At 46.6% G+C, this 18645-nt stretch overlaps 1 protein-coding gene across 1 annotated transcript in view; it reads left to right on the top strand.

Annotated features, from left to right (window-relative positions):
* The first annotated feature begins 5228 nt into the window (after positions 1-5228).
* Positions 5229-18645, top strand: part of ttc39c (tetratricopeptide repeat domain 39C) — a 116340-nt gene continuing 102923 nt past the window's right edge. Inside the window, exon 1 of the mRNA XM_078541168.1 lies at positions 5229-5656. Coding sequence (XP_078397294.1) covers positions 5481-5656 — 176 coding nt within the window. The 5' untranslated portion in view covers positions 5229-5480. The remainder of the gene's footprint in view (positions 5657-18645) is intronic.

Here is an 18645-nt window from a genome sequence, read left to right as displayed (position 1 = left end):
TAGGAGAATGGGCAAAGAGGTGGCAGATGGAATACAACGTGGGGAAGTGTGAGGTCATGCACTTTGGTAGGAAGAATAGAGACATAGACTATTTTCTAAATGGGGAGAGAATTCAGAAATCTGGAATGCAAAGGGACTTGGGAGCCCTAGTCCAGGATTCTCTTAAGGTTAACTTGCAGGTTGAGTCGGTGGTTAGGAAGGCAAATGCAATGTTGGCATTTATTTCAAGAGGACTGGAATATAAAAGCAGGGATGTGCTGCTGAGGCTTTATAAGGCTCTGGTCAGACCACATTTAGAATATTGTGAGCAATTTTGGGCCCCGTATCTCAGGAAGGATGTTCTGGCCCTGGAGAAGGTCCAGAGGAGGTTCACAAGAATGATCCCAGGAATGAAAGGCTTAACATATGAGGAACATTTGAGGACTCTGGGTCTATACTTGATGGAGCTTAGAAGGATGAGGAGGGATCTGATTGAAACTTACAAAATACTGAAAGGCCTGGATAGAGTGAAGATGTTTCCATTAGTAGGAGAGACTAGGACCCAAGGGCACAGCCTCAGAGTAAAGGGAAAACCTTTTAGAACAGAGATGAGAAACTTCTTTAGCCAGAGAGTGGTGAATCTATGAAATTCATTGCCACAGAAGGCTGTGGGCGCCAGGTCATTGAGTGTATTTAAGATGGAGATAGATAGGTTCTTGATTGGTAAGGGGATCAAAGGTTACGGGGAGAAGGCGGGAGAATGGGGTTGAGAAACTTATCAGCCATGATTGAATGGCGGAGCAAACTTGATGGGCCGAATGGCCTAATTTCTGCTCCTATGTCTTATGGTCTTATGGTTTGCACTAAGAATTTTAACCTAATTCGCTGGGTGGGAAACCCACTGGGTCAATGGAATGCTTATTTTATAACCTGTTCTACTGGGGCAATTTAACCCATCCCATCAGTGATAGGATTGAGAATGGGGGGCGGTCAATGTGGTCTTACACCCCATCCAATTTTACTTTCCATGGAAGTCAACGTGTAAGATTGGGCAACAAGTAAAATCAGCGCTCCAGACCCTGTCTGCCCTCTAAGAAGAATATAAAAGATCCCATGGCACTCTTTTGAAGAGCAGGGAAATCTCTCCAATATCCTACCCTCAATCAACATCTAAGAACCAATTAACTGGTCATTATTACATTGCTGTTTGTGGGAGCTTGCTGTGCACAAATTGGCTGCCATGTTATCCTACATTACAAAAGTGATTACACTTCAAGAGTACTTCCTTGGTTGTAATGTGTTTTGGGACATCCTGAAAGGCAAGTTCTTTTTCAATTTATCTCAAGGATTTGAGTTTAAATCAACTCAGAATAAATTGATGAAAATCTCTCTTTACCAGCCGTGAAGGTTATGTATGATGTGAGTTTGGGTAGTCACTATCTCGTTCATAACAGTTTGGAGCAATGGTGCAAGGGTAGCTATTGTAAGAATAACAACAACTTGCATTTATGTAGTACCATTAATTAGTAAAATGTTCTACAGCCTTTCGTAGGAGCTTAATCAAACAAAATCTCTGACAACACGACATATGAGGAGATATTATGACGGATGACCAAAAGCTTAGTCAAAGAGGTAGGTTTTAAGGAACATTTTAAAAGGAGGAAAGAGAAAGGTGGAGAGGTAGAGGGATTTAGGGAAGCAATGCCTGAGCTTAGAGCCTAGCTGGTTTAGTGGCATGGTCATCAATGGTGGTGCAAAGCAAATTGGAGGAATGCAGACATCTTTGGAGGATTGTATAGCTAAAGGAGATTACAAGGATAGGGAGAAGTGAATGCTAGCTATGGCTCAGTTGGTAGCATTTTTGCCTCTGAGTCAAAAGGTTCCAGGTTTAAGTCCAATTCCAGGGCTTGAATACAAAAAATCAAAGCCGACACTCCAGTGCAATACAGAGAGTGCTTGCTTGGGTGGATGTGAAAGATCCCATGGCACTATTTTGAAAAAGAACTGGGAGGGACCCCCAGTGTTCTGGCTAATATTTATGCTTAATCAATCTCATAGTAACAGATTGGTCATTGTCACATTACTGTTTGTGGGAGTCAAGAGTCATTGTGGGTCTGGAGTCACATGTAGGCCAGACCAGGTAAGGACGGCAGATTTCCTTCCCTAAAGACATTAGTGAACCAGATGGGTTTTTACAACAATCAACAATGGTTCCATGGTTATCATCAGGCTTTTTTATTTCCAGATTTTTATTGAATTCAAATTCCACTATCTCCCATGGTGGAATTTGAACCCAGGTCCCCAGTGCGTTACCCTGGGTGTCTGGATTATTAGTTTAGCAACAATACCACTACGCTATCGCCTCCCCATGGGAGTTTGCTAGGCGCGAATTGGCTGCTGTGTTTCCTACATTACAACAATGACTACATCCCACCACGGCAGATGGTGATTTTTGAACTCAATAAAAATCTGTAATTAAAAGTCTGATGACGACCATGAAACCATGAGATAAAAACAAAAAACTGCGGATGCTGGAAACCATGGCCGTTTGTCATAAAAACCCATCTGGTTCACTAATGCCTTTTAGGGAAGGAAATCTGCCGCCCTTACCTGGTCTGGCCTACATGTGACTCCAGACCCACAGCAATATGGTTGACTCTGAAATGCCCTCTGAAAAGGACAATTAAGGATGGGCAATAAATGCAGGCATTGCAACGCCCACATCCCATGAATGAATAAAACAAAACTTCAAAAGTTCTTCAATGGCTGCAAAGCAGTTTGAGATGTCTGGCAGTTGTGAAAAGAGCTATACAAATGCAAGTATTTTTTTTCCCCTGGAGGGATTTAAGGCCTCATGTTTATTGCCTACTTTGAGGTTCCACACCTATAGGCACAACTCACCATAAATGTAACATTACATGATTAGTTAAATATGATGATGCAGCATCTTAAAGTCCTGATTAATCCGCAGGTAAATTGTCTAAAACAAACCCATGTTGTGGCTTCCCAGGAAGCTAGAACTGTAAAGTGCAAATTAAGTTTATCAAATTTGACTAGGTAGGTTTTGATGTTGTGATCTAGGTTTTTAAAAATAAAAACTCAGTTTTTTAAAGACAGCCAAAATTCTTAAATATTACTTAGGATGTCCATGGAGATTAACAGTAAGTGAGGGCATGAAATAGTGACCATAACAACACTGTTTACATAAATGGCTTGTGAAGGGCTCATTTATAGCAGTGGTCTTTTGATTTGAGGGGAAAAGAAATAATTGGTACAGTCCGAAATTTGTAATACTTTGTAATATTTGTAAGGCTGAAGCATTTGCAACAATCTTCAGCCAGAAGTGCCGAATGGACAATCAATCTTGGCCCCCTCCTGGAGGTCCCCAGCATCTTCAGCCAATTCCATTTGCTTCATGTGATATCAAGAAACAGCTGAAAGCACTGGATTTCCCTGTCTGTGACTCTACTGGTTAGATTCATACTCAACACAAAGGAAGATGGTTGTGGTTGTTGGAGGTCAGTCATCTCAGTTCCAGGGTAGTGTCCTCAGGGTAGTGTCCTCGGCCCAAACATCTTCAGCTGCTTCATCAACGACCTTCCCTCTATCATAAGGTCAGAAGTGGGGATGTTCGCTGGTGATTGCACGACGTCCAACACCATTTGCGACTCCTCAGATGCTAAAGCAGTCCATGTCCAAATGCAGCAAGACCTGGACAATATCCAGGCTTGGGCTGACAAGTGCCAAGTAATATTCGCATCACACGAGTGCCAGGCAATGATCATCTCCAACAAGAAAGAATCTAACCATTACTGATGTGCAGGGCTCCCACTTTTGGCAAATGGGGTTTACCATTGACCAGAAACTGAACTGGACTAGCCATATAAATACTGTGGCTACAAGAACAGGTCAGAGGCTAGGAATCCTGCAGCGAGTAACTCACCTCCTGACTTCCCAAAACCTGTCCACCATCTACAAAGCACAAGTCAGGATTTTGATGGAACGCTGTCCATTTGCCTGGATGAGTGCAGCTCTAACAATACTAAAGGGGTTTGATACCATCCAAGACAAAGCAGCCCGCTTGATTGGCATCAACATACATTCAGTACCTCCAGCACCGAAGCACAATGGTAGCAGTGTATACCCTCTAGAGGATGCACTGCAGGAGCTCACCAAGACTCCTTAGGCAGGACCTTGCAAACTCACGACTGCTGTCATCTAGAAGGACAAAGGCAGCATGGGAACATCGCACCTGGAATTTCCCCTCCAAGTCGTCCATCATCCTGACTTGGAACTATATCGCAATTTCTTCACTGTCACTAAGTCAAAATCCTGGAGCAGGATTCTTCCTAACAGCACTGTGGGTGTACCTACACCGCAGGGACTGCAGCGGTTCAAGAAGGCAGCTCACCACCACCTTCTCAAGGGAAATGAGGGATGGGAAATAAATGTTGCCTCAGCCAGTGATGCTCACATCCCATGAATGAATTTTTTAAAAATTGCTGATGACACAAAGCTAGGAAGGAGAGTAAGTTGTGAAGAGAACCTGAGGAGTCTGTGAAAGGACATAGGTTAAATGAAGGGGCAAAAATTTGGCAGATAGATTATAATGTGGGAAAATGAGAACTTGTCCACTTGGCGGGATGAATAGGAACGCAATCATTATTTAAATGGAGATGGCAAAACTCTGAGGTACAGAGGGATCTGGATGTCCTGGTGAATCGCCAAAGGTTAATCTACAGATACAGCAAGCGATCAGGAAGGCAAATGGGATGTTGTTGTTTATTGCAAGGGGAATGGAATGTAAAAGTAGGGAAGTTTTACAACAGTTGTACAGGACATTGGTGAGACCACATCTGGTGTACCGTGTACAGTTTTGGTCTCCTTATTTAAGAAAGAATTGCTTAGAAGCAGCTCGGAGAAATTCGCTTGCCCGATTCCTGGAATGAGGGGGCTTTCCTCTGAGGAATGGTTAGGCTTATATCCATTGGAGTTTAGAAGAATGAGAGGTGATCGTATTGACAGACAAGATCCTGAGGGGACTGGATAGGGTGGATGCTGAAAGGATGTTTCTCCTTATGTGGAGTTGGTAACTGGAGGGTTTGAAAGGAAGGGACTGTGTCCCGGGCAATCCGGGAAAGTTGGTAACCCTGGAGGTGAGCCCAGGGTGGATCGACAGCCGGAGGGCGGAGCTTGCGGCTGATTGGCGGGGGGGGGGGGGTGAAAGGTCGCCGTTGCTATGTCACCGCCTGCGCGTTGCGAGGTGCGTGCTGGACAGGTTGGCCGGGCGAGCGGACGCGGAAGGGGCAACATTGAGCGGGACCGGGAGTGGGGGAGGGGATGGAGTGAGGAGGAGCGGCGGCGGCGTTGGGGGCGGGGCCGGTGAGGAGGGCGAGAACCGGCCGAGACCTTTCCCAGGCGGAAAACCTACAGAGCGGAGCCCGGGGGGGAGGGCGGTGGGCCTGGACTGACACCCGGACCGGACCCCGGCGGGCGGGCAGATGGATCGCAGGCGAGGGGAGGCTTCGGGCTCAGCGCCCGGATCGGAGTCCGGCCCCGGGCCGGCGGCCGGCAGCCCCCAGCAGCAACTGGACGATGCCGAACTGGCGCTGGCCGGGATTAACATGCTGCTCAACAACGGCTTCAGGGAATCGGACCAGCTCTTCAAAAAACACAGGTGAGCGAGGCTGAAGCGGCCGCCGGGATGGCTCGGGACCGCTCGGCCCCAGTCGGGGGCTGTGCTCGGCTCCATTCGGCCTCACCCGGGACCCGGGGTGGATTCGGATCCAGGGCTCGGCTCGATTCGGGATGCGCTCGGCATCACTCGGACAGACTCGGCTTCTGTCGGCTGCACTCGGCTCGGCTCCTCCTGCACCGCCCGGCGGCTGCACTCAGCACTTTCACTGTGTCCTCTCCTCTCTCCCTCTGCTTCTCACAAACTCGGATTCTCCGCCTCGCCTCCCGTTTGGCTCCTTGTGCCCGTGCCAGCTCTTAAAGATCTATCCAGTTAGTCCCCCCCCCTGCTCCCCCTGCTGTCCGCCCCCCCCCCTGCTCTCCCCCCCCCCCCCCCCTGCTCTCCCCCCCCCCCTGCTCTCCCCCCCCCCCCCTGCTCTCCCCCCCCCTGCTCTCTTCCCCCCCCTCGCTCTCCCCCCCCCCCCTGCTCTCCCCCCCCTCGCTCTCTCCCCCCCCCCCTCGCTCTCTCCCCCCCCCCTCGCTCTCCCCCCCCTCGCTCTCCCCCCCTCGCTCTCTCCCCCCCCCCTCGCTCTCTCCCCCCCCCCCGCTCTCTCCCCCCCCCTCGCTCTCTCCCCCCCCTCGCTCTCTCCCCCCCCTCGCTCTCTCCCCCCCCCCTCGCTCTCTCCCCCCCCCTCGCTCTCTCCCCCCCCCTCGCTCTCTCCCCCCCCCCTCGCTCTCTCCCCCCCCCTCGCTCTCTCCCCCCCCCCTCGCTCTCTCCCCCCCCTCGCTCTCTCTCCCCCCCCCCCCTCGCTCTCTCTCCCCCCCCCCTCGCTCTCTCTCCCCCCCCCTCGCTCTCTCTCCCCCCCCTCGCTCTCTCTCCCCCCCCTCGCTCTCTCTCCCCCCCCCTCGCTCTCTCTCCCCCCCCCTCGCTCTCTCCCCCCCCCTCGCTCTCTCTCCCCCCCCCTCGCTCTCTCTCCCCCCCCCCTCGCTCTCTCTCCCCCCCCCTCGCTCTCTCTCCCCCCCCCTCGCTCTCTCTCCCCCCCCCTCGCTCTCTCTCCCCCCCCCTCGCTCTCTCTCCCCCCCCTCGCTCTCTCTCCCCCCCCTCGCTCTCTCTCCCCCCCCCCTCGCTCTCTCTCCCCCCCCCTCGCTCTCTCTCCCCCCCCCTCGCTCTCTCTCCCCCCCCCTCGCTCTCTCTCCCCCCCCCTCGCTCTCTCTCCCCCCCCCCTCGCTCTCTCTCCCCCCCCCCTCCCTGCTCTCCCCCCCCCTCCCTGCTCTCCCCCCCCCTCCCTGCTCTCCCCCCCCCTCCCTGCTCTCCCCCCCCTCCCTGCTCTCCCCCCCCCTCCCTGCTCTCCCCCCCCCTCCCTGCTCTCCCCCCCCCTCCCTGCTCTCCCCCCCCTCCCTGCTCTCCCCCCCCCTCCCTGCTCTCCCCCCCCTCCCTGCTCTCCCCCCCCCTCCCTGCTCTCCCCCCCCCTCCCTGCTCTCCCCCCCCCTCCCTGCTCTCCCCCCCCCTCCCTGCTCTCCCCCCCCCTCCCTGCTCTCCCCCCCCCTCCCTGCTCTCCCCCCCCCTCCCTCCTGCTCCCCCCCCCTCCCTGCTCTCCCCCCCCCTCCCTGCTCTCCCCCCCCTCCCTGCTCTCCCCCCCCTCCCTGCTCTCCCCCCCCCTCCCTGCTCTCCCCCCCCCTCCCTGCTCTCCCCCCCCTCCCTGCTCTCCCCCCCCCTCCCTGCTCTCCCCCCCCCTCCCTGCTCTCCCCCCCTCCCTGCTCTCCCCCCCCTCCCTGCTCTCCCCCCCCTCCCTGCTCTCCCCCCCTCCCCCCCCCCTCCCTGCTCTCCCCCCCCTCCCTGCTCTCCCCCCCCCTCCCTGCTCTCCCCCCCCTCCCTGCTCTCCCCCCCCCTCCCTGCTCTCCCCCCGCTCCTGCTCCCCCCCGCTCCCGCTCCTGCTCCCCCCCGCTCCTGCTCTCCACCCCCCCAACTCCTGCTCTTTCCCCATCGCCCCTGCAACTTTTTCCTTTTCATATATTTAATCTATTCCCTTTTGAAAGTTACAGTTGAATCTGCTTTCAGCGCCCTTTATTGGCAGTGCGTTCCAGACCGCAACTCACATAGTTAATTAAAACTACGTTCTCATCTCTCCTTTTTAATGACTAGTTACCAGAAAATGCAAAGACATGAGAAATAAGAGCAGGAGGGGACTGTCCAGCTTGTCACGCTTGCTTGAGCATTCAATTCGATCATGGCTGATTTTGGGCTGCAACTCGGTTTTCCCACTCACTTCCCATGTCCCTTCCCTGAGAGACCTCTATTCCAGCTTTAAATGTATTCAACGATGGAGCATCCACAACCCCCTGGGGTAGAGCATTCCAAAGATTCACCACCCTTTGGGCGAACGAATTTCTCCTCATCTCGGTCTTAAATGATTGGCCCCTTATCCTGAGACTGTGCCCCCCCCCCCCCCCCCCCCCCCCCCTCCCAAATTCTCCAGCTAGGGAAAACAACCTCTCTGTGTCTACCTTATCAAGCCACTTTAGAATCTTGTACGTTTCAATGAGATCACCTCTCACTTTTTAAACTCCAAAGAATATAGACCCAATTTACTCAGCCTCTCATCATAGGGCAAACCTTGTCATACCAGGAGCCAATCTAGTGAGCCTTTGTTGTACAGACTCCAATGCAAGTAAGTCCTTAAGTCCTTCCTTAAACATGGAGACCAAAACAGCACACAATATTCCAGATGTCAGCTCACCAAAGCCCTGAGCAATTGTAGCGAGACTTCTTTATTCTTGTACTTCAATCCCCTGTGATAAAGGCCAACATGCCGTTTGCCTTCCTAATTGCTTGCTATACCTGCATGGTAACTTTGAGTTCCTTTATCAGCACGTCCAAATCTCTCTGAATGTGAACATTTACAAGTTTCACACCTTTTAGAAAATATTCTGCTTTTCCATTCTTACAACCAAACTGAATAACTTCACACTTCCCCACATTATATTCTATCTGCCACCTTGTTGCCCAACCATTTTACCTGTCTATATTTTCTTTGCAGCCTCTCTGTGTCCTCTTCACAACTTACTTTTGCAGCTAGCTTTGTCTCATCAGCAAACTTAGATACATTACTCTCTGTCTCTTTGTCTAAGTCACTAATATAGGTTGTAAATAGCTGAGACCTCAGCACTGATCCTTGCGGTACTCCCCTAGCCACAGCCTGCCAACATGAGAATTTATGCCTACTCTGCTGCCTGTCCGTTCCTAATCCTCTGCCCATGCTAATATATCACCCCCAATTCCATGAGCCCTTATCTTGCCTATCAACCTTTTGTGTGGCACCTTATTGAATGCCTTTTGGAAATCCAGTTATACTAATTTACTGGTTCCCCTTTAGCTACCCTACTAGTCACATCATCAAAAAACTGGAATAAATTTGTGAAGCACAATTTCCCTCATGTAAAAGCGTGTAGACTTGTTCTAATCGCACTATGATTTTTAAGTGCATTGTTCAGATTTCCTGAAGAATAGATTCCAGCACTTTCCCAACGACTGATGTATGTAGTTCCTTGTTTTCTCTCTGACTCTTTTTTGAATTGCATTGTGACATTTGCTAACTTCCAATCTGATGGGACTATCCAGAAACCTGGGAATTTCAGAAAATCATAACCAGAGCATCCACTAACTTTGCAGTTATCTCTTTTAGAACCCTAGGATGGAGGCCTTTGGGTCCTGGGCATTTGTTGAATTTTAGTCCCTTAGGTCCCTCCAATTCTTTTTCTCTGCTGATATTAATTACCTTAATTTCCTCACATTTTAGTCCCTAGGTTGCTCTGTATTTCTGGTATGTAACTTAAATCTGCTACTGTGAAGACAGACACAAAATATTTGTTCAGTGTCTCTGTAATTTCCTCACTTCCCATGATCATTTCTCCTGTTTCTACTTCTAAGGAATTGACACTTACTTTAGCTACTCTCTTCCTTTTTATATATTTATAAAAGATCTAACAATCTATTTTTATATTCTTGGCTCGTTTACTCATTCTATTTTTCCCTATTTAGCAATTTTTTTGGTGGCCCTTTGCTAGTTTCTAAAATACCTCCAATTCTCAGACTTTCTTTTTTTTGCAACATTATAAGCCTCTCCTTTTAATCTAATGCTACCCTTAACCTCCTTTGTAAGCCACAGATGGTTATTTTTCATTGAATTTTTATTTTCTGTGGAATGTATTTTCGTTGAACATTTTAAATTGCTTCTTTAAACGTTTCTCACTGTTTAGTTACCACCATGCCTTTTAGTCTATTTACCCATTCAGCCCTTGCCAGCTCTCTCCTCATACCTATGTAATTGGCTTTGTTTAAGATTAAGATTCTTATCTGTGATTGGAGTATGTGATTTTCAAGTTTAATGTGGAATTCAGTGGTATTATGTATCCTCTGGTGTTGACTCTCCTGTTGCTGGACAGTTTCTCCTTATTTACTCTGTCAAAACCCTTCATAATTTTGAACATCTCTGTCAAATCTTCCTTAACCTTCTTTGCTCTAAGGAGAATAATCCCAGCCTCTCCAGTCTCTCCATATTAACTGAAGTGCCTAGTACCATGCTAGTAAATGTCCTTTGCATCTTCTTGAACCTCCTTCCCAAAGTGTGACTCTCAGAATTCCAGCTGAGGCTTAACTGGTCAACCTCTCTTATTTGTTTAAATAAAGGATGGTCTGGTTAAAATTTTTAAATTTATTCTACTGTTTTAAAATGTAAACTGATGATGGAAACTTTCCAACGTGTCTGATTTATAACTGTCCGTTTCAGTTCATAGGAAGAATGTTATTGGTAAGAAAATTAGTTCCTATGAGCCTGTGGTGTTGTAATGGTAAATAGGCTACCTACGTAATGAAGGACGAGCAGGTAATAGTTTGTTCTAACAATTAGGTTAAATATTTAAAGTCAGACTTTGTATCAAACTGGTTGAAAAAAGTTGCTATGAAGTACTTGAGGTTACAGCCATTAAGAGCTTCTTGTGTAACGTGGAAATTATTTTTAAGCACGCCTAAGGTTGCTGCACCTTGCTGTTTCTTTGTGCTTTCAAACCACTTTTGCATTGAGAATTTAAGATGAAGCCAGTTTGTAATGATTCACCGAAGTGTTTGGCGAACACCGATGCATTAAAGTAAACAGCGCCTGGTGTTACAGTTCTTCATTCATTTACTGTGGGGTTAGATTAATTTTGTAGCTGTTCATCATAATCCCCAGATGGGTTTTTCATCTTCAGTTCTCATGGAGTGTTTTTTAAAAAGTTATTCTATTGTCAAATCTCATTCTGTCATGTGCCTTGTCCTGAAGGAGCAAAGTGACTTCATGTGAAAATTTGTATCACTTCTTTACCCCCATTTTATTGTGTGTTGGGGGTGTGATTAAGGGGCAGTATTAGAGACATGTTAGAGGTCCTTGCAGAATGTTTTAGTTTGGAGGTTAATTGCATGAGTTGCTCTCTTCAAATCATTCGGTTTGTTGCACAGCTCCTGCAGTTGCTTAACAAGCTTTTGACTTTTAAGGCGATCTAGATTGAACTGAATATTGCAGAATACAGAGTAAATAATAAATTATACAAAGCATGCCTTGAACTGACCAATTCTGACCTTGTTCAGAAATACCAAATCCCTGAAAATGAATGCATTAGTTGTGACTATTGCATTTGGTGGTTGCAATATTAGTAAGGAAACATCCATTTATTGACTCTGGCAGCCGTGTAGCGGTGTTATTTCTTCCTGACTGGTCAAACACCCGTACCAGTTGAAATATGCACTGCAGCAATATGGAAATGCAGAAGTGTGATCGTGAGTAGGATTGCGTTTAGAAGGGAGTTGCAATACAGGAGAGGCCTATAAGATAGTTTGTATGATGCAACCACCAGCCAGTCACGAGATGGAAGCAATGTCAGGTGCTTGTAAAATCTCTCCACTTGCGTCAAACACAGAGATCTAGTCAGATTGACATCTAAGTTCTTTGTAAGTGGGTGTTATGTATTAATAATCGTTTCAAGTCTTAACATATAATTGCCTCTGGCACAATTATTAAATTGATCGGATTTAAGTTGAATATTTCCAGATTTACTATAATTTCTCTTTTACCCTCAGTCTGTCCAAATGAAATGTTCATAAACTGGTTTTCTTACGCTGAAGGGATCTGGGAGGTGGACAGAAATCTCAATTTACATCACCAATTTGGGTAGTTTCTGTACTCGATTTATCAGAATATTACTTCTGCAGTAGCTAACTGTTTTATTTCAAGATTTAACTTTGTTTTCCTTTTGGGTCAACTGATACATCTGCAGATTAGGCAAATAGATTATGCCAATATTTGCAGTGGCTGCCCCACACAGAAATAAAAACAAAAAGCTAGAAGCATTTGTCATTTTGGCAGTTGTTGGTTTAGCACCCGTCTCTCAATTTCCTCCACAGCCCCTCTCATAATTTCTCCATCTATCGATAGTATTGGCCAATAAAGGTCCTTGCATCACAAACAGTCACCATCAGTAAATATCCTGGGGTTACCATTGACAAGAAACTGAACTGGAGCAGTCATGTAAATACTGTGGCTACAAGAGCAGGTCAGAGGCTGGGAACCCTGCGGCAAGTAACTCCCTTCCTGACTTCCCAAAGCCTTTCCACCATCTACAAGGCGCAACTAAAAAGTGTGATGAATACTCTCCACTTGCCGGGATGAGTGCAGCTCCAACAACACTCGAGAAGCTTGACACCATCCAGCATAAAGCAACCTAAAGATAAACAATACCTTGATTGGTACCCCATCCACCGCCTTAAACATTCACTCCCTCCATCACTGACACACTGGCAGCAGTGTGTACCATCTGCAAGATACACTACAGCAACTCACCATGGCTCCTTTGATGGCACCTTTCAAACCCACAGCTTCCATCATCTAGAAGGGCAAGGGCAGCAGGCACATGGGAACACCACCATCTGTAAGTTTCCCTCCAGGCCTCTCACCATCCTGATTCAGAACTATATCACTGTTCCTTCACTGTTGCTGGGTCAAAATCCTGGAACTCCCTCCCTAATTGCACTGTGGATGTACCTACACCACATGGACTACAGCGGCTCAAGAAGGCAGCTCACCACCACCTTCTCAAGGGCAATTAGGGATGGGCAATAAATGCTGGACTTGCCAATGTCACTCTCATCCCTGAAAGAATAAAAAAAGTCTCCTGTCTCCCAAAACCTTCACATTTATTGAACTTGTGAAAACTATTTCTTGCCACTGTCCTCCAGACTGATCATGCTGATCAACCTGAGGATCTTAGTGCTGGAATGTTTCCTATTTCTAAACTCTCATGTCCTCATATCAGTTTTGATATTCACTGGGGGTCGTAGGTTCAAGCTCTGCCCCAGAGTTTGGCCTGTTTCTGTATTGTATTCAGCTCAACGTGTCTGTTTATGCTCCACACAAGCCTCCTCCCACTCTTCTTCATCCAGCATATCCTTCTATGCCTTCTATCCTCATGCAGTTATCTAGCTTCCCCTTAAATGTATCTATTATTTACTATTTGCCTCAAACACTCTGTGTGGTACCGTGTTCCACATACTCATCATTCTCTCTGTGTAAAAAAAAAAGACAGAAGAGATTAAGCTAGATCCCCAACCACAAAGAGGAGGAGGGAACTCAACTTGTTAAACCTGTCCTGCCATTCACTTGGCTCATGGCTGATGTGCCTCTCCAATCCATTTAACTGCATTGGTTCCGTAGCCTTTAGTACCTTTATTAGGAAAAACTGCGTGTCTCAGATTTCCACTCTCCTTTGTGTGAACAAGTGCTTCCTGACATCACCCTTGACAGCCTAGCTTTGGTTTTAAGGTTATGTCCCCTTGTTCTGCACTCAAGTAGATCAGCACTTAATCATCGACACTGAAGGGAACATAGCAACAAAAACTTGCTCGCTGTATCGCACCTTTGATATTGTAGAACGTCTCCAGGAGCCCCTCAGGGGTGTTATCAAGCAAAGTTTGACGCTGAGCTGCATAAGGAGACATTAGGGCTGATGACCAAAAGCTTGGTGAAAGAAGTAGATTTTAAAGAGTGTCATAAAGAAACAGGGAGAATTGGAGGGTTGGAGACATTTAGAGAGGAAATTTTAGAGTTTAGGGGTTTGGCAACTGAATGCACAGCTGCCAATGGCTGAGTGATTCAAATTGGAGAGGCTCAAGAGGTCATTATTGGAGAAGTATAGATATCTCTGAGGATTGTAGGGCTGTGGCAATTAGAGATGGGGATGCGTGGGGCCATGGAGGGATTTGAAAACAGTGAAAAGAATTTTAAAATTGAGGTGTTCTAAACGAAAAGCCAATATAGGTCAGTAAGCCTGGGGGTATTGGAATGGGACTTGGTGCAAGTTAAAACATAAGTTTTGGGTGATTTCAAGTTTACAGAGGGTAGAATGTGTGAGGCCACCCAGGTGTGTGTTGGAATAGTCAAGTTGAAAGGCAACAAAGACATGATGAGCGTTTCTGCAGCAGGTGAGCTGAGGCAGGGGTGGAGTCAGGTGAACCTACACCTGGCCAGCCAAATATTCCACTCCTCATATATGTTGAAGGAGTGACTAGAATATGTTGAACATTTCCCATACCTTGGCAGCCGGCTCTCTCAAAAGGCTGCCATTGACGAGATCCAACAGCGGATCAGAGCTTTATATCATTGAGTTTAATTTTAAACCCTTTTGTGATAAAAGCTAACATTGCATTTTTAAATTAGCACATTGGGACGTTTCCATGTGGCTGGATGCTATTAAGTATTGTATTCAGCATTTCTAGATTACGTGTCCTGTAGCCTAACTCCCTGCAGAATAAAACACTTGTACTTTGCCCCAGTCTTTCTCCTGTCCTGTCCTGTCCCACTGTTACATTTTCCCATTTCCCAGCTTGATACTAGTTTGGGGTACCTTTAATGTAATGCTTGCATTAATGAGGAACCAGGTTGAGACTAGCCACTCTCATTTCAGGTCAGACTTGTGAAGGAGAGATGAGAAACTTTGCACAAATATTCTGGACTGATTTTGATCTCTATGTCCTTTAATGTCCACTATTTTACATAGAAAAGCTGGCCTAGAACAAAGGTATTTTATTGTGAGAAAGTTTATAGGTGCAAGTTTTTTTTATATTCGGTCATGGGATGTAGGTGTCGTTGGCTAGGCCAGTATTTATTGCTCACCCCTAATTGCCCTTGAGAAGGTGGTGGTGAGCTGCCTTCTTGAACTGCTGCAGCCCATGTGTTTTAGCTACAATTGAAGATGAACTACAGTGCAATATTTTAAAAAGCCAAACTGCAATAAGACTCTTAAACATAGCTATTAAACAAGATCCTGCCAAAGTATCTGATGAGAAAGAGATTTATTCAGTTAAAGTAGAAGTGTTGTGCTTTAATCTAGTATCTGAAGCATCTTCAGTGCAATTGAGAGCTGTTGTGAAAGGAGATTGCGAGACTGCATTGTGAGGCTAAATCATCCGCTGGTTAAACTGGAATTAGTTACGTTGGTCTGCAAACATGTAAAATTTCACACATTATTTTCATAAAAGCCAAATACTGCAGATGCTGGAAATCTGAAATAAAAACAGAAAATGCTGGAAAAACTCAGCAAGCCCGGCAACGTCTACGAAGAGAGAAACAGAGTTAATGTTTTGAGTCTAATATGATTCTCCATCAGAACAATTCAATAGAAAATCGGAATTTTCATGTTGATTTAAAGTTATAATCGAAAAGCGTGTCTGGACTAGTACTAGCATTGCTCTCCAACAAACCAATGGGGGTCTGAAAATACTGTACAGTATCCAACCCATGATTAAATGCGGCCTTGATATCAAGGGCAGTCACTCTCACCTCACCTCAGGAGTTCAGCTCTTTTGTCCATGTTTAAACCAAGACTGTAACTAAGCCAGGAGCTGAGTGGCCCTAGCAGAACCCAAACTGGGTGTCAGTGAGTAGGTTATTGCTAAACAGGTGCTGCCTGATAGCATTGTTGATAACCCTTTCCATTACTTTACTGATGATGGAGAGTAGACTGATGGGGCAGTAATGGACCAGGTTGGATTTATCCTGCTTTTTGTGTACAGGACATACTTGGGCAATTTTCCATATAGCCGGGTAGATGCCAGTGTTGTCGCTGTACTGGAAAGGCTTGGCTAGGGGCGCGGCAAGTTCTGGGGCACAAGTCTTCAGTACTATTGCAGGAATATTGTCAGAGCCCATAGTGCAAAGGCTATCGAGTGCCTTCAGCCATTTCTTGATATCACGTGGAGTAAATCGAATTGGCTGAAGACTGGCACCTGTGATGCTGGGGACCTCCGGAGGAGGGTGAGATGGATCATCCACTTGGCATTTCTGGCTGAAGATTGTAGCAGATGCTTCAGCCTTATCTTCTGCACTGATTTGCTGGGATGGGGATATTTGTGGAGCCGCCTCCTCCAGTTAGTTGTTTAATTGTCCACCACCATTCATGACTGGATGTGACAGGGCTGCAGAGCTTAGATCTGATATGTTGGTTGTGGGATCGTTTAGCTCTATCACTTGCTGCTTATGCTCTTTGACACGCAAGTAGTCCTGACACGCAAGTAGTCCTGTGTTACAGCTTCACCAGATTGACACCTTATTTTTAAGTATGCCTGGTTCTGCTCCTGGCATGCCCTCCTGCACTCATTGAACCAGGGTGATCCCCTGGCTTGACAGTAATTCTAGAGTGGGGGATATGCCAGGCCAAGAGATAACGGATTGTGTTGGAGTACAATTCTGCTGCTGCTGAAGGCTCCTAGCGTCTCATGGATGCCCAATCTTGAGTTGCTAGATCTATTTGAAATCTATCTCAATTAACCTGGTGGCAGTGCCACACAACACTCAGTATCCTCAATGTGCGTGTGGGGCATCATCTCTTCAATGACTGTGCGGTGGTCACTTCTACCGATACTTTCATGGACGGGTGCATCTGCGGCAGGCAGGTTGGTGAGGGTGAGGCCAAGTATGTTTATCCCCCTCGTTGGTTCCCTTACCACCTGCCGTAGACCTAGTCTAGCAGCTATGCCCTTTAGGGCTCGGTCAGTAATGGTGATACCGAGCCACACTTGGTGATGGGCATTGAAGTCCCCCACGCAGAGTACTTTCTGCATTCTTGCCACCCTTAGTGCTTCGTCCAAGTGATATTCAACATGGAGGAGTACTGATTCATCATGAGACTTCATGGGGTCTGGAGTTGATGTTGAGGACTCCCAAGGCAACTCCCTCCCGACTGTATACCACTGTGCTGCCACCTCTGCTGGGTCTGTCCTGCCGGTGGGACAGGACATACCCAGGAATAGTGATGGTGGAGCCTGGGACATTATCTGTAAGGTATGATTCTGTGAGGATGACTATGTCAGGCTTTACTTGACTAGTCTATGAGACATTCTCCCAATTTTGGTGTTAGCCCCCAGATGTTAGTAAGGAGGACTGAGCAGGGTTGACAGGGCCGAGTTTGCCATTGTTGGTTCCGGTGCCTAGGTTGAGGCCGGGTGGTCCGTCCGGTTTCGTTCCTAAAGGCGTCAAGGGATATGTGGAGAGCGCAGGAGAGGGTCAGCTATGATCCTATTTAATGGTGCAGCAGGCTTGAAGGGCCGAATGACCTGCTCCGTTCCTATTTTCTATGTTTATAACTTGAGGGATAGCGCAGCCAACAGCTGAAGTTTTTATCAATGCTATAGTGTAGTAAGGGAGAATCACATGGGTTCTCTGCAGGTCTCAGTACTTAGACTGGGAGCTTTAGTCAAAACATGAGAACCATGCCGATGTAGTTTTGTAAAGTAAGAGCACCTTTTAATGTATTTTCTTGTGGGTACAAACTCTGCAGGGCAATTCACAATTTTGCAACCTCACTGCAATGACTGGTGCAGAGTGTGCGGAGCAATTCACACTACGGGTGTAGAAGATGTTGTAAGACCCTGTTGTTGGGGCAGAGATTTATGGACATTTGACTCTGCTGTTGATTCTGCCACTAGTGCCCCAATCAGAAAATAAGTGACCATGAGGTATATCACTTAACGTCCCACTCGTTTTTTATGCAGCAGTGTTAACCTTCTCCACAAGCTCATCCAGCTCCCTTTTGAATGTTTGCAGCTAATTTGTAACCACTGCACAAGCATGCAGAACCTTCTGACATCTAACCTCATTAAATGCTTACATAATTTATACTCTTCTCCCTTGGTCTTCCTAATGTATCTAATTCAATTAATCTGTCCCCATGTACATAGTCTAGTCCTTTCATCAATTTAAATAATCAAATCTCCACAAATTTTGTTCTTCCAGAGTAAAAAGACCCTGCTCCCTGAACCTTCTGTGGCTCGATTCATTTCACAAATGGTACAATGGAGAAATTTATAAAAGTTAGCAACACTCATCTTCCAAAAATTACGCAAAATCTTGTAACTTCCCAACGTAGACATATTAAGAACAATTTGCCATTCTCCTTATTTACTGTACAAGTGACTAGACATTATGCAACTTGAATTCAGTTGATGTGTAAAGGCTACTTGTTTTTGATTTAATAGTTTGGCAAGCCACTCAGTTTAATGGAAATTAGGGATTGGCAACAAATACTGGCCTTGCCCACATCCCATGAAAGAGTAAAGTAAGAAAATGTATATCAGATCACAAAGAGAAGCACCATCTGTTTCTTGTTGAAGTATAGCTAGTGAGAGAAAAGTCAAAGATGAAAGCTTTCATTCTTCACTAAGTTAGTAAAATCCCGTTTCTATTTCCAGTTTGATTCCACAAGATTGAGAAGCAATTCTCTATCCTGTTATCCTGCAATGATCTAAAAGTGTCCCTGGAGTTCATTTCATAACTTTCTTTTTACATGAGAGTGCAGTCTTAAGACTGCACTATCAATTCTGCAACAGAATTAAGAAGATTATATTCTCTCAGGTTTTTCCAAAGGGTATGAAGTTCAAATGTTTGGATTCACTCCCTTTCTCCAATTTTG

Source organism: Cetorhinus maximus, chromosome 4, assembly GCF_964194155.1.
Source record: "Cetorhinus maximus chromosome 4, sCetMax3.hap1.1, whole genome shotgun sequence".
NCBI classification, from domain to species: Eukaryota; Metazoa; Chordata; class Chondrichthyes; order Lamniformes; family Cetorhinidae; genus Cetorhinus; species Cetorhinus maximus.
This window is presented reverse-complemented; position numbering and strand designations above follow the sequence as displayed.